This window comes from Helianthus annuus, chromosome 8, assembly GCF_002127325.2.
Source record: "Helianthus annuus cultivar XRQ/B chromosome 8, HanXRQr2.0-SUNRISE, whole genome shotgun sequence".
In the NCBI taxonomy this organism is placed as follows: Eukaryota; Viridiplantae; Streptophyta; class Magnoliopsida; order Asterales; family Asteraceae; genus Helianthus; species Helianthus annuus.
The window spans coordinates 156,910,632-156,934,199 of record NC_035440.2 but is presented as its reverse complement, the minus strand read 5'-3'; the positions used below and the strand labels follow the sequence as shown (position 1 = coordinate 156,934,199).

Below are 23,568 nucleotides of genomic sequence, written 5' to 3'. Positions count from 1 at the left end.
ATCAAGAGTAAGAAAGCACTGATAAAGAAAGAATCTGATATATTCACAAGAATTAAAGGTGAATCGACAAAGCAGCTTATCGAGAGGTATTGTCACTTGGTGGTAGAGATGAGAAGGTTGAATATCGAAAAGACGAATGAGGAGTGGATAGACAAGTTATGTGATGCGCTTCCCTATGAGGAATGGGGAACGTACTTGATGATGTTGAAAAATAGTTCAGATTTTGTAAACTATAGTTTGAGCGTGTTTATAGAGAAAATTGAGGCTCATGAGTTGGAGTTGGTAAAAATCAAGAAGATGAATTCAGCAAATATGCCACAGGACGTGTCTTTGTATTACAAGAATAGTCCAGCAGCTACTAATGTTCAGATTCCGAAAATTCAAACCGGATTTAGTGCAGACAACACTTCATCTGCTGCTCCAAATGCCTATCAGTCGAGTCAGTCGACTCCATTTGCCAACTACGAGCCAAATGTTAAAGTCTCAGAGCAGAATTCTCCTCAAAGCTCTATAGGGTCAAATCAACAGACGTTTGTGTCCGGTGTGCAGTGTAATATTGCAGTTAACATCAAGAATGGGAATGAAATCACCGAGAATGCAGCCAAGCAGCACATCGCGTTACTGGCATCAGTTTTGGAAGCTTATGAATGTTTGGTCGCAGGTAGGATCGGAAATCCAGATATGACTAAAGAGGATTACGATCAGATCGATCCGGAAGAACTGGAACTGATAGATATAAAGTGGTGCATGGCAAGTCTGGTACGAAGAGCTCAATGCTTTATGGAGATCACTGGTAGAAGCAGTTTGTCAGGCCCTGATCAGAAATTAGGGTTCGATAAGTCAAAGGTTACTTGTTTTAAGTGCAAAGAACGTGGTCATTTCAAGCGCGAATGTCCCAATCGTGAAGTGCAGAATCATCAGAACCCATTTACAAACGATTATTACAGACAAGCTATATATCATCGACCAAATCAACAATCTGCTGTTCAGAGACCTCAGATTGAGAACAAACCAGAGAAGGCACTTATCGTAAACCAAGATGATGAAAAAGTTGCGTCTGGGTTTAGTTGGGACAAGTATGTTCCAGGAAAGGATGATTAAGCAATGATGGCTGAGGTAGTTGAAATTACTGAGACAGCTGCAGAATCGAAGGTTAGCAATGAAGTGGTTACTGAGAATGTCAGTGAAGTAGTTTCTGAGAGTGTAGTTGAGTCTGATTCTGAGGTGGTTCAGGAAGTAGTTACTAAAATGGTTGATTCTGTTTCTGAAATTGTGATCGAAAAGGTTATGGAAGTTGCTGATCAGGTGGTTCCGGAGGATGTTGAAAATGTTTTTACAGATAGTTCTGCAAAAGCTGGAGAATCAGTGACTGAATTTCTCAACTTTCAATCACGACAGGAGGAATTTGTTTATACAATGAAATCTATTTTGCCTCCTAACGTTTTTGATTCTTTTGCAGATTATTTTGAAGAACCAAGAACTGGAATATGTCCGAGATTTGAAGCAGTGAAAGAAACAATTCAAGAGGTGATCGATGTTTCGAAGGAAATGACTGAAGAAGCTCTAAAGGAGATTGCAGATAAAGCACTGATGAGCAAGTTGAAAGAGGTAGATTCAGACGTCCAGGAGTCAGTTGATAAAGTGTCAGGTCTAGGAAAGGAAACTGGAGTCATAGAGGTCAACGTGGTCAAGTCGTCTGAGTCAGAGTCGGATCTTGTTGGTAAAATTGTTTGTGAGGATGAGATTATAGTTGAAAAAGTTTCAATCCCCGATACACCGTGTCTAAGTTGTTCACGACCATGCACGGGGTGTCTTGAAAAAGACACCAAGTATCAGGAATTAAAACAGCATGCAGATTTGGTGAAGTTTGACTTAGAGCAAGTAAAAGAGGCATACTACACATTGTCTAGGTCAATAAAAATGATCCAAAAAGAGAGTCTTGAAAACGATAAAGCAACCAAGCTGGCACAATCAACTTTATTTGATAAACAGAGAGAAGTCAATTTTCATTTAGATACAATCGCTTCTTTGCGAAAAGAGCTTGAGTTGACTAAAATTGAAAATGATAGAATTGATCAGAAATTGATGAGTTATGTGGCGTCATCATATGTGTTAGAGCAAATTGTGCCACAACAGCCACATGCTTCACCTGCCTTTAACAGTGTTCCACCCCCAATGTGGAATCATTATACACAGAAATATCCAGATGGGGTGGAAGCTGCATTAAACATCAAACTAAAAACACTTGAGAATGATTTACCTGATAACATTGATATAACTTTCACTGCGTCTGACACTGACAACGAATCCCAGGTAATCAAAAATGTTATTGATCAGGTGTTGGATGATGATAGTGAGAAATTTGAGAAGGCAAAATCAGTGGAGTCCGGTAGTGATTCTGAGGAGGACGGAAACTTTTTAGATCGTTATTTGACAAAAAAGGATAAAAGTGCGGATGATGATTCAATTATGGTGGCTTACACTATGGTTGGATCTGACAAACTTTACTCCAACACCAAGTTTCCGCTTCAGAATGTTAAATTTGAGAATATTCAGAAAGTGTTTAAGCTGATTGAGCTGAGCGTAAATGAGTTAAAAGAAAAAGATTTCTTTTCAAAACTGAATAAGTCAGTTGGTTCGTCACGTCCTACTAGTCCAGAAAAGGTAGAAGGGGTGGGTAAAAACCAAAACAAGAAAAATCAGTTAAAGAATAAAGGTCTTGGTTTTGAGAAGAAAATGACTAAGCAGGTGGTCAAGCCAAAAGATAGGATTGATGATGTGTTTGTCGCTGGTCCTAGCACTGAAATTGAAAAAGATTATATCTTTAGTCAAAAGGCCGTGGACGACTTCAATGCAGCGCAAAAGCTAAAAGTGGAAACTGTCACAACCACTTTTGTAGAATATGATAAGCGTGTATGTTATCGCTGCAATGAAGTTGGCCACATGGTGAAGCAGTGTAAGAAAGTGATTGAAAAACCGGTTGTGGAAAAAGCAGTTAAAAATCAAGTGGTTGAGAAGCCAAAGGTTGAAAAACCTAAAGTTCAAAACAAAAATGTTTCAAAACAAATCATTCAAAAACCTCGACCAAAATCACCGGTTGTTGCAAAAGATAAACAAGTGTTGGTTTCGCCAATTCGAATTCTTAAACGGGGAGAAAAGTTGAAGTCGGAGGATAAGCCAAAATCGACTTTCGAGATTGGCGAGTCTTCTAAGTCTCCTAAGACTTCGAAATTTTACCCTAAAGTTAAAACTTTTGAAAATCAGTCATGGGTTGCGAAATCTAAACCATCTGGTGAGATTAAAAAGATGGAAAGTGTGTTGAAAAATGAGTCACAGTTTGTGAAAGATGATGTTGCTGTGTTTGAGTCTGAAATTGATCAGTTTTTGTCGGAATTTCCCAAACTTCATAACAAAGTGAAACAAGATAAAAAGGAAATTGAGTCAAATGTCACATTTAACTTTCCAAAAACAAGTGAGAAATGCAATGTAGTTTTTGGTACAGTGTCAGAAGCTAAAAAGTCATGGGCATCATTGTTTAACTAATGTGTTTGTGTGCTGATTGCAGGAGCTGCCCAAGTCTGTGCTATCCAGATGGATAATGGACAGCGGAGCGTCGAGACATATGACGGGATCCTTAGCTCTTTTATATGATGTCAAATCAATTAATGGAAGCTACGTTGGATTTGCTGGTAACCAAGGTGGCAGGATTGTTGGTCAGGGAAAGCTCACAAACGACATCATATCTTTTGACAAAGTGAATTATATTGTTGAATTGACGAACAATTTGTTAAGTATTTCACAAATTTGCGACAAAGATTTTAGCGTACATTTTACAAAAACAGAATGTTTGGTTCTAAAGCCAGGGTTTAAAGTCCCTGATGAGTTAGTGTTGTTGCGTGCTCCTAGGGTTAATGATCTTTACATTTTAGACATGAGCACTGCAACACCAACAACTCCTCAAAAACAATGTTTTGTGACAAAATCTAAAGCAACTGAGAAAGAGTTAATTATGTGGCACAGAAAAATGGGTCATATACACGTTCGTAAAATGAATTTTTTTGTGTACAATGATTTGGTAGAAGGTGTGAATGTTAAGAATTTTCATTTACCTGACGATTGTGTTGCTTGTAAGAAAGGTAAACAGGTACGGAAGTCTCATCCGCTAAAGATGCTCAACACTATCCGGTTACCTCTTGAGAGATTGCATATGGATCTCTTCGGGCCAGTCAACGTCAAAAGCATCAGCGGAGATTCTTACTGTTTGGTGGTTACAGATGATTATACAAGATTTTCATGGGTTGTTTGTTTAGAGAAGAAGGACGAAACATTCGATGCTTTGATGGTTTTATTCAAAAAGATGGAAACTGTGTACAAGCTGCCGATCAGAAGAATTCGGAGTGATAACGGAACGGAGTTCAAGAATAACAAAATGTACGAGTTCTGTAACGAGAAGGGGATACTACATGAATTCAGTGCGCTGTACACACCGCAGCAAAACGGTGTGGCTGAACGTAAGAATAGAACCCTGATCGAGACCGCACGAACTATGTTGGCAGATTCCAAGCTTCCGATTTTCTTCTGGAGTGAAGCAGTGTCAGCAGCTTGCTATACACTGAATAGAGTTCTGACAGTGAAGAAATATAAAAAAACTTGTTTCGAACTGCTACATCGCTATAAGCCAAATCTTGAGTTCTTGGAACCTTTTGGCTCTCCATGTACTTTCATAGATGCTGATGGTAAATTCGGAGCGAAAACGAATGAAGGATTTTTCGTAGGTTACGCCAGCCCATTAAAAAGGGTATTTGTACCGTGTCTGGGGAAAGTGATTCAGGTCCATCATGTGGATTGTCAGAAGCACACGCCGTCGCAACAACTTCCCGGACAAAGATTCCTATTTGACTATGACAAACTCTGGGAATCGTTTCATCTGCCGTCCGAGCCGAGTGAGGAGGAAATTGCTCTCATGTACTTGTATCAGTAAAGTCAGTTGCAAGAGCCGGAATCTAGACCTTTAGATGTTCCTACGCCCACCGTGGGTACTCACGATGATGAAGCAGGACCAAGTGGAACCGTTCATATGCCGCCAGAGGAACCAGAGGAACCAGCTCTATCATTTGACGTTTCTGACGACTCAGAGGAGGAACCCGCTCCTACCTTTGACGAGGAACCAAATGAGACATCAGAGGAGGCTGTTGATCAAATTGTTGATCTCGACATTTCAAATCTGGAATCGGAAGTTGTAGTGCCTGATACGGTGATGCCACGGACACTGTCTTACCACCCTTCAGAACAAATTATCGGCGATCTACAGAGTGGTGTCAAAACGAGACATCAGATAGACCAAGCTTTTACATGTTTTTATTCAGATATTGCTGATATGCAGAAAGAAGTCTCATTCAAATGTTTTATTTCGCAGATAGAGCCCAGGACTTACAAAGAAGCATTGACCGAAGACAGTTGGGTGAATGCTATGCAGGAGGAACTACAACAGTTTGAAAAATTGGGCGTCTGGAGACTTGTTGATCTACCCAAGAATCAAAAGCTGATAAAGACAAAATGGGTGTTTAAATGTAAACGTGACGATAGAGGAGTCGTGGTGAGGAACAAAGCACGTCTAGTGGTTCAAGGCTTCAGCCAACAGGAGGGTATAGACTATGAAGAGGTTTACGCGCCGGTCGCAAGGCTTGAAGCTATTCGTATCCTTCTTGCCTTTGCATCCTGGAAACATTTCAAAGTCTATCAACTCGATGTTAAATCCGCATTCGAGAAGAAGTTTACGTGGGGCAACCACCGGGGTTTGCATATCCACTGAATAGAGACAAGGTGTACCTACTAGATAAAGCATTATACGGTCTACACTAGGCCCCGAGAGCCTGGTACGAGACTCTCTCAACCTACTTGCTGGACAACGGGTTCACAAGAGGAACAGTAGACAGCACCTTGTACACAAAAGAAGAAGCAGGCCATTTGCTGATCGTGCAGATCTACGTTGATGATATGATTTTTGGTTCCACCAACGACGATTTGTGTAAAGAGTTTGAGAGAGTAATGAAGAAGAAATTCGAAATGAGTTCAATGGGGGAGATGAAGTTCTTCCTCGGGCTGCAGGTAGAAAAATGCCTGATGGAATCTTCATTCACCAGTCAAAATATGTACAGGACGTCCTCGATAAGTTTGATATGACAGATTGCAGTCCTGCATCAACCCCCTCGCACAGAACCATGGTATTTGTCCGGATGAAGAGGGAGTGAAGATGGATGAAACGTTATACCGATCGATCATTGGATCTTTAATGTATCTCACAGCTTCCCGTCCTGACATCATGTACCCGACATGTCTGTGTGCACGATATCAGTCGAATCCGAAGCAATCGCACCTGATGATCGTCAAACGCATCTTACGGTATTTGAAGGGTTGCCCAAGCATCGGCTTGTGGTACCCTCGTTCGGGTGATTTTACCTTATCCGGTTTCGCTGATTCAGATTTTGGTAGCTGTAAGCAGAACGCAAAGTCCACCACTGCTGGGTGCCAGTTCTTCGGAACTCGGCTCGTTACCTGGCTGTGCAAGAAGCAAACTGCAGTTGCGCTCTCCACGTGTGAGGCTGAGTACGTCTCAGCCTCTAGCTGTTGCTCGCAGATCCTCTGGATCCAACAGCAGATGCGCGACTTCGGTCTGCAATTCTTGGATACGCCGATATTTGTGGACAATGAAGCGGCCATAAATGTTACTAAAAATCCGGTTGATCATTCGAAAACAAAACACATTGAAATCCGTCACCATTTTATTCGAGATTGTCACGAAAAGAAATTAATACGGATTGAACATGTGGGCACCGATGATCAGAAAGCTGATTTTTACACGAAACCGTTTGATAAAAAGAGATTTTATTATCTTTTAAGGTTAAATGGGTTAAAAAATCTGCAATCTGGGAGGGTTATCGAGTGTGAAGCCGAGCTGGGCGGCGATCTGACTTGAACCGTATCGAGTTGTCAACTTTTGTTTGTACAGTTGTATTTCCTGCTTTTCTTTAAAAACAAAAACACAAAAATATGTTTTAGTTTTAGGGGGAGATATTCGCAGAAAAATACAAAAACATGATAAAATCATAAAAATCCAAAAACACTAAAAAAATGCAAAAAGAGCTGTGTAGTATAGGGGAAATGATAGTACATCAGCTAGACGGGCACAGTACGCTAAAGATATGTAATGTAAAAATGCAATTAAGCAGTCTCGCTAAAGATGTGCCGGTAGGTTCTTACAGAATTAGTAGATCAGTTTGGGATATAAACTAAATTTAACTTGCGTTTTCGTGGGGAACACCTCCAGGATATATAGGTAACCCCTGAAATCCTGGTTGAAAGGTCCCGTATTCTGAGATACTAGGTCTTTATGCTCGGTGATATCTGGGGTATTATCCCGGGACTTCTGCTGTATGGAAATGCTGACCTAGTCCCCGGATAATACTTTACGCAAAAAGCTTTGAAACATAAGCTTCACCCTCAGCATGCTGATGAAACAATAAAATTGATAGTCGCTGCTGTTGAAATGCAAAAGATCCTCTAAAGGGGACCCACCGAAAAGTCGAGCCGTCATCTCTCTGCTGAACGGAAGTTCTGACCTGAGCTCTCACGGTTTCGCAGCTACCCCCAACAGATATCAGCTGTGGTATATTCACCTGTAAGACTGAATACTGGGATCCGGATACGGGAGTATATACTGAGGTGGGAACACACGTTAATGTTTAAGTCTCTAAAACATTAATCCCATATCCCGAACTGTTTGAAAATTTTGCGAGAATTTAAAGTGGATCAATATACCGACAATCAACGCGAACTGTTTAAATGTTTAAAATGAAATAAGCTTAATGGTGCTTGTGTTCTGTCGGTAGCTGATATGATCCCCTAACACGCTCGAAAAAATATTGTGTGTATATATTTCAGTTTGTACAGCTTTAAACCCAAAAAGATTTTCTTTTCTCATTTTAGTTTCGACAACTGATACTGGGGATTGAAAGTTCAAAGCTCGTGTGCAGATCATGTTAGTGCCTGATGAGGGTTGGGTAAGCTGTGATTGCAAACAAAGATTTGGTATGATGTTTGAAAGATAAAATGTGCAAATGTTTGAAACGATGAAAAGTTCATTAATTTGAACTGTTTTTAAAAAACAAAACGACAGAGTACTTCATAAAACTGATCAACCAGGGCCATTAACTTGGACTTGGTAGGTCAAACAGCTGTCCAGGGTCATTAACTTGGACTTAGTCAACTGGGTGTCAGCATGTGAAATCTAAAAAGTTGGAAAAATGATTAAAAAATGATTTTTTGAAATATTAGAGACAGGTTCGCTCTTTTGGCACCATCGGTTCGCTTTTCTGTCATAGTAACATGCTGGTCCGCTCATGAGGACATGTCGAATAAGCGGTCCAGACCTCATATAAATAGAATAGGGGTCCGCTTTTTCTGACATTTCCAGACCGCTTATCCGTCATTCTCTCTGAGGCGATTTCGAGCGATCCTCTGTGTTCTTCGTGATTTACTGCTGTTTGAGCCCGATTTTCACTTGTTCTTGATAGAATCTAGTTCATTACATCATGGGCAAGGTAAGTCCTCTCTTAATCTTAGTTCTTTTGTGTTAAAAACATGTCTGTTGGTATGATTGCATAATCGAATCGCTTTTTGAGCTTTTAACTGTCATGTTTGATTGAATAGAATAGTGTAGTTGTGTCGTCTGATGATTCCGAGTATAGTATTGTGTGTTAATGACTGAGATTTGAGCGATTGATGAATGTTGTCGGCAATGCTTAGTTTCAATCTCAGATCTAGGGTGATTTAGGCATGGTTTGTAGAAATTAAAGACACCCTTAGTCTCGGAATTCTGTGTAGATTGTGTTTCTGTAATCAATTTTAGGTTTTTAACAGTTTTTACAAGTGTTGTAGTAGGACCGCTTTTGTGGACATTCACCATTAGGACCGCTCTTATGTACACCTTGTAGAACCGCTTTTACAGCCATGTAGTTCAGGATCGCTCATAAGAAATCTGTAGGACCGCTTATAAGAACCATTTTAGGACCGCTCTTATGACATCTTTCAGGACCGCTTATGTGTACCATATCAGGTCCGCTTTTAAGGCAGTAAAATGTTGATTCGCTTATTTGGCTAGGGATGGTTCGCTTTTTGTGCATTTTCTAAAGTCGGTTCGCTTTTTAGTCACTATAGTGGTTCGCCTATAGGGTTGTGAAGTGCTTGGTTCGCTTTTAATGTACAATGAAGGTTCGCTCTTTAGTCAGTGTTAAAATGTGAAATTTTTCTAAGTCTTGATTTCTGTTGTTGTTCTGCAGGCATCACCTAACGTGTTATTTGATCCAGTACACAACAGTTGTATTGATTTAGATGTGGAGAAGTGTCCTTTATTGTCAGAGTTCAGCAGCATTTTGGATTATATGAATCGTATTCCAGTGAAGAAAGCAATGATTGACCAAAGACCGTTGTATAGATCACATATTAGTCGATTCTGGATAAACGCAAAGTATGATGAGGAAAGCAAGGTGATATCATCAGTGGTGGAAGTGGATGGAAAGTTGGAGACTATTCTGGTGACTGAAGCGTTAGTTCGCGAAGTGATGAACTTTCCTGATGAGGCCAATTACCCCACAAGATTTCCGGAACGAATGGTGAAGGGTTGTATGCTACGTTTGGGATACAGAAATACTTTGAACACCGGGAACTATTTGAAGTCAAAGTTTCAAAAATCTTTCAAGTTCTTGATCCATTGTATTCTGATTTCATTAAGCCACACAAAGGGCAGTTTTGATCAGATGAGAGATTACCAAATGAACATGTTAACAGCGTTGGTGTTGAATAAAAAATACAACTTTTCGCACATAGTCTTTCATTATATGGTGGAGAATCTCACGTCGGATGTTAGAACCTGGAGATATCCGCGGTTTGTACAAATGATGATTGATCGTGCATACCCAGGAATTGATAGAAACATTAAGGGTGATCTTCTTGTTCAAGCTCACATGTCTAATAACACTTTGAAGAACCTGGTCAAATATCATCCTAATCATCCAGAGCCTGATCTAGTGATTGAAAACTTTGGATTGCTTAGAGATGTGAACTATGTGGATCCTGATCCGGAAAATCATCAGAATTGGAGAAATCAAGAGGAAATGAAAGAGGCGTTGTATGCTGTAGAGTTGAAGATAGTTCAGGGTTTCAAACCAACCAAGAATGAGTCGTATGTAAAGGAGTTGGGGCGTAGACGTAGATTTGCAACTCCTGTAGCTGTAGCTGAAGGTGAAGGTTCTTCGTCAAAACCGAAGAAGATACAAAGGAAGAAAAAGCAAACAATGTTAATTGATGAATCTGATGAAGAAATTCCTGAGATGAATGTTGAAAATGAACAAGAAACGACTGGTGCTGAAAACATTGTAATTGAGACAGATTTGTTTACAACAGAAGCGTATTTTGTTGATAATGTTGTGGAAACAGGTACTTCTGATGTTCAAGAAGAAAAAGAGAAGGAGTTAGATGATGTTGAAGGTGACGATGTTGATAAAGACACTACTAGTTCTTCTAGTTTGTCTGACTATGAAATGATAGATGCTAAAGAACGTGAAAGACGAATGAGGGAAGAAGTAGAACAGGATAAGTTGATTAGAAAGAGGAAGAGGGAAGAGAAAGAAGATGCACTTTATGAACCCTCTCCGGAGCATGTTTCAGTGTCACAATCTTCTCCGAAGGGTAAAAAGAAAGCTGCTAGTCGAAGGAGAACTACACCAAAGATCAAAGTGTCGAAGCGTCCTCAGAAGATCAGGAAAACACACTCTACTCCTCCACGTCAACCAACACCTCCACAATCTCCAATACATCAATCTCTTCCCAGACAACCAACACCACAACAATCACCCAGACAACCTACTCCTCCATCACACTCAACACCACCCAGACAACCTACTCCACAACGACAACCATCTCCTCTGTTTCAATCAACACCACCTCCACATCAACCATATTATTCTTCGCAAGATCTTTTTGGCACACCTCCACTCACCCAAGCACAACCTGGTTCTTCAAGTAGAGGCCTTCCGATACCGCAAGATAATCTGCTAGACGTTGATTTCGACTTTGCAAACAATTCTCAAGTATTGAAGTTGGAAAAGAGAATTGATGATGTGATAGCAGAAAATAAAAAGTTGGCGGCTGAATGCAAAAAGATTGCTGAGAGAGAAAAGAGTCTTGCTGGTAAGGTGCAGAGGTTGGAGGGTGAAAACAAAGTGTTGACACTGAAAATTGAAGTTGATCAGACAGAAATTGACGTTCTGAAAGTTCGAGTGTCTGAATTAGAAGAAGAGAAGAATCGTCGAGAGAGTGAAAATGAGTACTATAAGTTGAAGTATAAAGAGCTTATGGCTGCTAAAGCGTTGCATGAACACAAGTTCTACATGCTGAATAGAGTTGTGGAAAGCATGTTAGAAACATCAGTGGAACAAAAATATGAAGAGTTGAAGTTAGAAGATCTTCGTGCTGAACGTAAAGCAGAATTAGAAAGGCAGATGAAAGATAAGGGTAAAGGGGTGGGAGGAAGTTCTGTAATGTCTATTGTACCTTCAATGGTGATAGATAATCCTGAGCCTATATCTGCAGTTCCTGGTATAGTTGAAGAAGAATCACCAACGCCTAAGTTAATTGGTGGCAAAGATGAAGAGGATGATGAAGATGATGATGAGGATGAGTTTGTTTATTCTGCGAGCAGTCACAGTTCTAAAGGTGATGATGATGATGATGCTGCAGGAGGTTCAGGTGTTAGAGTAACTGAAGCTTCAAAAGAAAAAGTCGTTGAAGATCTGTTAAACGACACAGTCAATGAAGAAAGTGGTGAAGCTGAGAGAAAGGGGGAGTCAAGTAAGACTCAGATTGTAGAACATCATGAACCTTTGTTCTTATGTTTAGATGTGTATAGGGAGATGTTAAAAGATGTAAATCCCGAGATTCCAATTGATCTTGAAGGAGATTTGGAATTGTTTGATATCAATAAACAGCAAGATTATAAGTATGATTATGTTGAAGATGCTGATATATACGATAGAGTTGAGGTTGAAGAAGGTTCGGATAATGAAGAGGCTCCTGAAGATACCTCGAAACTTCCAACATTAATGGAGTTCTTTGCTGCTGAAAATAGAGATGAATTACGTCAAAAAGTGACTGAAGCAATGAATGATAATGTGTTTGAATGTTTGAGGAAAGAAGCTGAGCAGAAAAATCAATCAAATGCTGATAAAGAAGATCAATCAAAAGTTGAAGAAATTGATCGTTCTAAATGGTTTAAAGATTCTCATGAAAGAAAATTCAAGAGGCCGCTGAAGTTTTTCCAACGTGATAGAAATGTTTCGCTGGGCGATATTATTAGTTGGGGTTTTCTTCCACAAGTCAACGCTTATGCTATTCGAAGAGAATATGGCGTCCAATACTTTGCACGTTTATATGATATAATGTCATTACCATGGTGGGACGTTGATGAATTAGCAAAAGTGAGGGTCTTGGAGTATAAGGTGAGACAGAATGATACCGCGATGTGGGGCTACATCAAGTATAAACAATTGAAGTCGTTTCGAAAGTGGAAGCCTCATCGTCCAAGACGTGTTCAGAGAATTGACCCGGAAACTGGAGCTGTAGAAGTTATTCTGAATGTGAAACCTCCACGTACAATGAAGACAATTCCAATGCCAGAAATGGAACAGGATTTTTATAAAGGCTTTATTGACTGGGTTTACAGCTGCAGAACGACTGAAGCAATAATCACATACAGAGCTGGTGGAGAGCTGAGGGATATTCATGTTTACGACCCGATGTGGTTAGTTAATTGTTCAGCGAAAGACATCGAATGTCTATTCATTCACAAGATTCGCTACTCTCCAGCAGATAAAGAGCAAGCTCTTCAGTTTCAACGTGTTGTATCACTGTGTATTTAGAAAGGAATCAACTCTGAAAACAAGTGGAAATCCTCGTGGTGGTCTTTAGAAGAGAAGATGAGGAAGAAATCAAAGCGTGAACGTGAACGAGAGAATCAAAAGATGGAAGAAAATAGAGGAAAGTTTATGAAGGAACAAGAAAAAGAAGAGAAAGCGAGGAAGAAGGCAAATGAGAAGATCAGGGTTGCTCTGAGCAGAAAGCCAAAACCAAAGGAAGAGAAATTCAAAGCTATCTGAAGACCTACATTCAAGACAAAGACTGCGGCTTCATCCAAGGGGGAGTTTGTTGATGCATAATGTCTAAAGCCTGCGTCTTTGTAATGCTAGTTTAATGTATAGGGTCCAGATAGGTCATTTTGTGTTAGTACAGGGGGTAAAAGTGTAAATTTATAACTTTCATGTTGTAGGTCCGCTTTTGTGCCATGTGTCCACAAAAGCGAACCAGCTTAGTAGTCTGGACCGCTCTTGTGGACATGTCACATGAGCGGACCAGGATCCCTATATATACCCCCGTAGTAGTTTTCACTTGTAACGTCTTCGGGAACTCAACGTCGAACTGCTGTCCGTACGACAAGCGTTATAAAGTGAAGAAAAAGTGTTTTAAATGTGAATCTTCTGTTTCTACTCCATTCTGTTACGTTTTTCTTTTTATCATGCTGAAAATGTGTTTCCGCCACATTTTCAGAAAGCACTAGCTCTGATTGACTCACTCGAGAGGTCAAAACTGATCCTACAAATTCCACTAAACTCAATACCCTTTATGGGATTTTATCATGGAAAGTAACCTCGGTGCAATCATTGCAACTATCATCATGCAACAAATTCTGCTTGTCACCAGTGTACAATCTGTGGTCTATTTGGACATCTAGCTGCAACCTGTCGTATCCACAACCAAGCAACCCCTACTCAGACTCACCCTCGAGCATGTTTCAATTGTGGTGATTTAAATCATTTCAAGCGAAACTACCCCAAGCTTGCCAATGCTAATGGACGACTGTTCAACGTCAATGAGGCTCAGGCTAATGATCAAGCACTTATGATCATTTGAGCCTCTACATTTTCTGTTTATTTTCGAGAACAATGTACATATTTCAACTGTGTTTGTAATGACAATATAAATTTCAAGAAGTTTTTCCTTCATTCCTGATTATTCGTATTTAAATTACAAATTCCAATGTGATTACACTATGTGTGATTACAACTACGTGCTGACTTTGAGAATTCCGTTCTTTAGGAACTAAATCTTGATAGCATATTATGATTGCACTCTAGTGCATTCATACGAACTTGGTAACACGATCGATACGAATACTATGTACAAGTTACTACTATTTTGTGATCATGGCATTACATACATGAATTGTTTGTCTAGTATGTATAGTACATGATTACAAATACAATTTTCTTCGTATGTTGACATAACATACTTAGTAGACTATTTTCAAATACATTTTGCTTAGTATTTTTGACTTAGCATACCTAGCACATGATTTGGAAACATTTTTCTTGACATGTTTACATTACGATGACAATGCATGTTTAGTATATGTTGCATACTACCAGTTTGGTTAGAATGAAACATGTATTAACATTTGTACTAGAATAAAATACCTACTACTAAATTTGTTGTATGCAAACAAGTAGTGCTATCATTTCTATTATGAAACTCGATTCGATTTGACAGATACTGTGTTGTGACGATGTTCATTAGATTCAGACGATAGTTCAACCTTTTTATTTGTTTACCCTCGCTTAACAAGAGGAGCTGGGTGGACCATGCGATGAAATGAGTAATTATGGGTGCACACTTAAATATGAGGTTCGACGCATGAGAATCATAGTAAGCCTTGTTAAGTATGGTGGCATAAAATCTAGAGTGATTAAGGTAACGGGAGGAGTATGATGCGATAAGAACATGGTGGATACGCCGATGGTACTTCCTATATATAAGTCTTCTTATTGTGTTATTCTTCAGAAAGTTACTAAGATCACTTGGTGATTTTATGTTATCTTGGACCATTATGTGATTATGTTATTATTTGTTATTTGTGTGATTATTTGCAATGGACGATGACGAGTACATTCATTAACTCAAATCGAGCCGACCGGGAGTATATTTCGGGCTTTCAAAAAACTCCTTCTTTGCAAGCAATGCGATAACCGATGTTTAAACGTAATTCGTTTAATGCAACATACACACAAGGACGAGGACACGAGCTACATGTACCCTAAATACCCCCTACATAACTTAGAAATAGTTTTCGAAGGGCTAGGGACGACAAAAACATGTTTATACAAGTACAGGGACTAATTACGACAAATTACGAAAGTATGCCAATTTTTATAGCGACAAATGCTCCGGAACAAGATCATAAGCTATACATACCTTAAATACCCTTAACACAGCTTAGGAATAAGTTTTGAGGAGTTCGGTATGCGAAAATGCGCTTATTTGATCACAGGGACTAAAAGTGTCAAAACTGCGAAAGTATGCATTTTCGTGCATATTTAGCATTCTCACCATATCCGGACATCAAAATATTTTTGTAATCACTAGAATATTATACTTTAGTGATAGGAATGCAAAAATACCATTCGTTTCACAATTTGGGTCGTTTACGCGTTTGTTATGATTCCGTCGTAATTAACCGAAAACCGTAACCGTATGGCCATACGAACCGACATCCATGACATTTTTGAGCATAAATCAAGTTAAATATACTTTAACTTCATCATGGAGCTTGAAAATGGTCTTGACAGGTGTTAGAAGTGCCAAAACGTGACGAAACAAAGTTCAGGGGCCAAACTGTCAATTTTGTAAAGTTTCTGCGAGCACAGGTCCTTACGGACGGTAACCATAGGACCATACGGTCCGTATGGAGTCCCCAGCACAGCAGGTTGCTAGCAGCTTCTTGTTTCATTTCTTGATGACTATGTACACGAATTTGCCACCATTTCTTCTGCAATTGACACTTGTTAAAGCCCTCCTAGGATCATGACAACACATTGGACATGTGGAATGATCTTGTGGCTTCAAAATTCCTATAAATAGCCAAGGAGTTTGGCTATTTTCCTTGATCATCATCACTTTCTTCTTCACATGCTCTATTGGAGGCTCTCACACTTGTTGAAGGCCTCCTACCTGGTTTTCTTAGTTTTATTTTCCATGCTTGGACTCTTGTAAGTGTTCTTTCATGCTTGGTTATTTATTTTGAGCAAGAAAGTCAAACAGTGTTTGGCTTTCAGCTTTGACCATGAATTGGTCAAGACAAAGTTTGTTTGAACTTTGCAACGTGAGCGTAATCAAGATGGTCATAGTCCCTTGTGACTATACCTACTGATTACCACGTTGATTAGTCGAAGTGACGAGTCAAAGTTTCGGTCAAAATGCACGATTATGTGCATTTTGCGACGAAGCTATTTTCGGGTATCAAAACACTTTGTTTTGTTATCACATCAGTTTTCTAACTTAGTTAAACATGTTTTAACATGTTTAACTCGTCACTTTTAGTTTAGTGCTTGTTTAGGGTCATAAGTCAAGTGGTCTAAACAACCGCTTAGACTTTCGAACCCGACCCGTTTGGTCGATTATTAGGATTCGACCAAACATATTAGGTGACCATTGTTGTATAGGGAATAACCTTCCAAGGTTATACCTTATGGTCACATTGTTTAATTAGTTGTATGATAGGTAGATTATATGCCTTAGGAAAATGACCAAAATGCCCTTTTTATGCATAATTTAAATTTAAGCATATGTAACTTAAATTTTGTCACTTAACTGATTATGCAACAATATTAAACATCTTAGGGCATATAATACTTGTTATAGGACTAGCTAGGCTATTCGAATGCGCTTTTGCGCAAATGACGCGTTAAAGTGGCATAAACTACCTTAACGGGTCATAACGGGCCAAAAGCACAGAGGATAGGTTCCAATTCAGAATGTAGGCTTTGTTAAACCATATCATATGAGTTCCAACACTCATTTGGTTTACAATACCTCATTCTAACTAATTCCTCGATTTATGTCCCGTTACACTAACATAGTATCCGATACACTAGGAACCACTTCAACACTTGAACTCTTGATCCTTTAAGCATTGTTGTACCATTTGAACAAGAACTATACGCAATCCTAAGTGAGTACACAGTTCCCCTCTTTTACACTTTTCAAATGTTTTGGGGTGATTCATATGTGTAACAAATTTGTTTTCCAATGTATGTCATATATGTGGTTACTAAGTGCTTTTATGTTTATTATTTCGATTATGCAAATACGATGTTTATCCAAATCCTTAAAAGATCTATCTATCTATCTATCTTCATAGCTAGATTCTTATAGGATATTTGATGTACAGTCTTAGATCTTCCTATCTTCATAGTGAGATTTTTAAGAAATACTTTACGAGATGATGGTTATGGTTTATGTGTAAATTCTTGGTGATTTAGATAACGAAACTAGAGTAATACAATAATGACATGGTGGATACGCCACTGGTAGTTCCTATATATAAGTGTACTTATTGTATTACCCTTTGTGGCGTTATCCCCAGTCACCATTAGGATTTAGAATATTGTGATGTAATGATTCAATGTGACCGAAACCAAATCCTTTTAGCATCAATTTATCTTCATAGATTGATTCTTATAGGATGTTTAAAGTGCTAATATTGGAGTCCTTGTTTGGATTCATTGTGTACTTTAATGCGTATTTAACTGGACAATGTGATAGAAACCAAATCCTTATAGCATCTATCTATCTTCATAGATTGATTCTTATAGGATGTTAAAGTACTAATATTGGAGTCCTTGTATGGATTCATTGTGTATTTTAATGCGTACGTGACAAGACGATGTGACGAGAGCCGAATCCCTGTAGTATATTTCTATCTTCATAGCTACACATACAAAGGATGTTAAAGTACTAATATTGAAGTCCTTGTTTGGATTCATTGTGTACTTTAATGCGTTTTTACAAGTTGGTAACAAGATTGACGATTTATGTGTTTATGTGGTAGTTGTGATTTAGATAACGAAACAGATGTAATAAAATAAGAACATGGTGGATACGCCGCTGGTACTTCCTATATATAAGTATGCTTATTTTATTACTCTTTTAGCGTTATCCGAATCACTTTAGGATTTGTATACGATTGATTCAATGATTCGATTATCCAAATCCTTGTAGAATCTTCCATATCTTTATATGTTAGATTCTTAGAAGGATGTCTAAAGTATTATTATAAATCATTGACTTGATTTATAAAATACTCACACATGTTTTGATTGATTTCAAAACAGTTATTATTAATCTTTGATTGGATTTCTAATAACACAATAACGTGTTTTACGATGATTTCAACGAGATTACAATGTACAGTTTCAAATGGCATAAAATTTACCTAGTAATAATCATATTGCCATATACAAAACTATTTGTCACAAATTTTCACAATCAAAATTATGTATTGCAATACTAAATATTTGCCATTCTTGGCTTCAAGATTCATTTTTAATCAACAACTCTCGTAGTTGTAAAAGTATTGCAATACCAAACTTTTTGCCATTTATTTGGATAACAAAACCTATGTACTCGCCGGCATTTTTATGCTGACTATTTTTCATATATGTTTCAGGATTTTCTACTATTCAAGCATGCGACGCATAGGACTGCATCCGGGCCATAGACTTCTTTAATCAAGAGACATATACATGTATTCTTTGTAAAACAATGATAACAATATTGAAACAATTAGTACCAGTAGTTGTGAGCAATTTGTAACGTGACTCCCCGATATTTCCGCCGCGTGTTCTTGTATTACGCGATTGGGGTGTTACATTATAGGCGCGCTCATCCGGGGGAATGGGACAGACCGTCCGGATGATCATCTGTTCGGATGATCATCCGTCCGGATGACTATGTCCATCCGATCGGATGAACTCCATCCGTCCGGATGGACTTTACAAAACAAACTAATTTTTGTTTCGTCCCGGATTTAACATAAAACATATACAAAACTATACATAGACAACAACCAGGTAAATATAGACTAAATACAGACAAAAGCTACAGACATATGCATCTACAAGTACTTCTTAAAATAAAATAGTTTAAATTACAAAAAATTGTCATCCATATCTTAGATTATATATAAAATTGATATATGAGTTTTTCTAACATATAAATAAAAGCTAAAAAAGAGCAAGTAATCTCTCACACCCCCAAAATCCACAAGCGGAGTATCACCGCAGGGAGCCTGACTGACCAGGATCAAGCCACCAATCATATTGAACAATATAAATAAATAAATAAAATCCAAACCAAACAATATAATTGGTGTCAAAACAACTTAACAAAGTCTATGTTATCAGTGGAAGCATTAAGTTCAAAACCCAAAATTATAAATTTAAAGTTCACAAGTTTATCATGAACACACAACGGTCCATGTTCCACAATGACTCCTTCCCTATGCAAGCTCCAGCTAAGTACCTAACGACCTGCAAAGCATGTAGAAACGAATCAACACAGTTGGTTGTCTGTTTTAAAGTTGTTCCAAAAAAACATAAGATTTTTTTAAAACCATAAGTTACCCAGTTCCTAGTTTCCCAAACCATATACCTGTTGGATTTATATGTACGGGTTCGATAAGTCAAAGATGCTGACCGAGCTATGACCCGTAAGAGTTACACCTTGGGCAACGAACATTAAATCCACTTAACTTGGTTAACTGGTGACCACGAACAATTAACGGGACGAAATATATAATTATCTAGAATAATTATATATTCACGAGAAATGGGATTTATTATTTATACATGTTATAAATAATATAACGTTTAATTACTTATTTAATTAAACTTTGTTTTTCGGGCTTCGTATCGCGTCTGGGCTTGAACTTATTATATTGGGCTTTGTTACCTAAGAGATGATTAGAGGTGATTGCTAGGGTTACTATTATTAACCTAATAGAGAAACTCTAATTATAAACACACATGTATGTGTGCATTCTGTCGGAAGACATCACAAAAAGGAAAAAAAGGATTTCACCTTTTTGTGAGACTAAACACAGAAAGTTGCCATCAAAAGAACAAAAGGTGTGATTCCTTTTGTTTGTGTGTGTGTTACGATTAGAAAAACAAAAAAGGGACCAGCCGCCACTTCACAACAAAGTGCCGCCACCTTTTCCCCTTTTCTTTCTGTATTGTGACGACCGGCCAAGCTAAAGCCGCCGCCGCTCGGTTCTTGTTCGTGTCTAGCACCCGTTCGTTGTACCTCGGTGTCTCACACGGTTATTATTAACCAAAAGGGTATAATTTTTCTCATCAGTAGATTAATTATTTTATTTACCGTATTTGCATGTTTGTAACCATGATCATGTTCGGTTCACTTTTGGTGTCGATTTTTATATTTATATTCCGATGCGTTTTATTAATTATATATTTAGTTAATAAAATATGTCAAACCCGTTTTGATAAAAAGTAAAATTGACACCACTGAATTCCAACAATACCGTGGGGGCTACCCCATGTTGTAAACCACTGGAATCGTTACCATATCGACTACTGACTGGAGTCATGTTTATGTGCCCTACGTCAATGTCTATCATCATTGACTAAGTGCCCAAGTACATTAGTCCAGTCCCGTCCTCTACGGCATGGTGTGAGGCTTGTCAGACCTAATAGTGCTATTTAACTAATGACCCGTTCGCCAATGGCCCGACGATTAAGTCAATATAAAAATGAGGGACTTCATGATAGAGTTTTGTCTAGTAAGTTCTATGTTGTTATCCTTCCCAAGGAGGATGGAGGTACGAATTCTACCCAAGGAGAATACGCAGGTTTCAATGTTGTCATCCTTCCTAAGGAGGATGGAGGTACGAATTCTACCTAAGGAGAATACGCAGGTTTCAATATTATTCCTTAACCCATTCCCAAACCACCAGGAATCCCATGCTTTGCAGAAAGTGTGAACTCACCTTAGATTAGCTCGGCAGATTAAGTTATGGAAAGAAATATGTGAGGTGGAACTGGTCAATCACGTCCTAACATGATTACCGTTTAAGGGTTAGTGGGTATGCTCACACGGAAACACGAATCCTACACATATCTAGCACGTAGCACCTTATATCATGCATGCATTTATCACGACATAGTTTAGCGACAACATAAGTGTCACGAAAGACTTAAAATACTCTTCAATAAAAATTTTCGGAAGTTTTCGGATTGTTATCCGGAATAGTTCATGTACAACAAAATTCCCAAAAAATTACAGAATGTTTCAAATGATCCAATATTATTGTGTCAAAATCTCGGGATCCATTTCATCACCAATTATTTTATAAAAATTCATTTACCAGCCTACAATCAGATTCGTCACTTTCTGACTGCAGTCTACAGAAAAATTCATTTAAAACCCATCATACGTCCGATTGATGAAATTCCAGTTGGAACTTTGCACAGACACTTAAAAGCATCTACAGTATAAATTTCATCTTGAAACATTAAAGACACACCAACTTATGACATGAAACGTGAGCTGCATTTTCTGCAGAAAAACGCAGCTTTAATTGCTGAAACGAAAAAATTTGTTTGAAATAGCAACCAATGTCCAAAAATCATGATTCCAGCGCCATTAGAAGAATATTTCAAAATAACACATTATAGACTCAAGAGAATCCAAATTTCGTTATATTATGACTCGGTTACAGCCGATTAAAGTCGGCTGTAACTGTCGGGCGGATTCTGTTTTGTTATCCGCACCCCATAAACGATTAACTTATGAACCCAACAACTTATGACCATTAACCACAACAGATTTTTATCACATATGAGATCATTTAGCAACTACTTTATCACTAACCACCGGGTTAAACCCATAAACAACACCCGAGAGACATACCCGAACCCATGATCAACCATAACACATCAAAATACGATTTCTACGAACTCTATGCCACATGTAGTCATTAAAACTGCAATTATCGTTATCATAACAGAAAACGCAGCCATGGTAACATACTATATTCATGCTTGAACATTTACGATTATCACAAAACACAGTATTCACCCCGTAACTAAAACCCTCATGTCTTAACCAAACTCACAACGATCCGAACATTATAAACACATGATATCTAGTATTTGGTACTTCATATGACATCAAATCATTGTGTAAATCAAACAATTGCATCCAAAATACGAAACATTATATAAATAAACCAACCAAAACAAAATAATTACCAAGTTATAATAGTGGTGGAGGATCGCTAGCGCTTGAACCAACGATTTGAAAAAGCTTTCTTAGGTCTTGACTACGTGCCAACAGTGGCGAAAAAGAAAGAGCAGTTATGCACATGCAATGCAAGTTAGGGTTTGGGGTTTGTTGTGAATATGACATGCACCTATACGTAATATATTGGAATTCGTGTTTGTGACAACCCTCACTAAACCAGGTATCCGTACGATTTAATTGATAATTAATTGCTGCCTAATTACTGTGCTTACCTGAAATTGCTGATGAACTGCTACTTGATTTCTAATACTTGTATATTCCTGCATCATACTTTACATACCGTCACTACACAATTTACATGTTGAACCTTAGTGACAAACATGATGCACAAAAGCACAGTAGCGTTTGAACGGATAACCTATTGAACATGCTGATAAAGCCAGCATCAGGCAGACACTGCCTCTAAGGGCCTGTAGCGTTTGGAGGGCGATCATGTCGTTGTTGCTGACCCTGTTGTTCCTCTACCTGTTATTGATATACCTGTTGACCATCCTGTTGAGCACATTGCACCTGTTCACCCTGTTCTTGCTCCCCCATTTGATCCCGTTCCACTTGAGCCTGAGCACGCACTGTTTGCAGACCACATGGATCCACCGGATGAGCATGCACAGCACGGTTGGATACATGCTGATGAGGATGTTCCACCTTTGCCCCCTCAGATCCCTGTTACACGACATCTTGATTTTTCTTTTCAGTTTCCTCAGATTGTACCTCCAGCGAGGCCTAGAGAGGGTTCTTCAGCCCATCCTTTTGGGCACGTACCGATGTCTATCCCCTTCATGCCCCAGATGTCATCTGTTCCACCCTCAACTTCACCGTTTCATGTGGCACCGTTTGACCCCACCAGTGAGCCTTTGCTTTGGTGGACACCACCAGTCATGCCACCTACTGATCCTTACCATCCATTTCATGTGGGACACACTATAGAGGACGTTTTGATGTCCTTCGTTTATCAGCACGAGTCACACACGCAGCGTCTCCAGGAGCTTGAGAGAGCTCAGCTGCCTCCATGTTCATGCCATGGTCAGACACACTCTCCTCTTCAGCCATGTCGATCATTACCCCCAGATTATGCTGCTCGCCTCTTTACACTAGAGCAGCAGGTTGCTTCTGTTATCCGTACTCAGCGAGCTATGGAGGAGGACTGGCTCCAGTTACGTCGCTTGCTTTACACTTACCTTCCCCCTCCTCCACCGCCATCTGTATAGAGCTCATCAGTACTGCTTGTGTAGACGTTGGTGAGAGGACCGCGATTGCTTTTGGTTGCACAGCATTTTTGGAGACTACATGATGATCCTG

At 38.9% G+C, this 23,568-nt stretch overlaps 1 protein-coding gene across 1 annotated transcript; it reads left to right on the top strand.

Annotated features, from left to right (window-relative positions):
* Window positions 1-1,107: 1,107 nt before the first annotated feature.
* On the top strand, window positions 1,108-12,974 carry LOC110870582. Its single transcript, XM_035976163.1, has 6 exons — window positions 1,108-1,881; window positions 2,338-2,664; window positions 9,339-10,494; window positions 10,606-10,746; window positions 11,032-11,655; window positions 12,073-12,974. Exons 1-6 carry the CDS (start codon window positions 1,108-1,110, stop codon window positions 12,972-12,974), a joined length of 3,924 nt encoding a protein of 1,307 aa, XP_035832056.1.
* The last annotated feature ends 10,594 nt before the right edge of the window (window positions 12,975-23,568 follow it).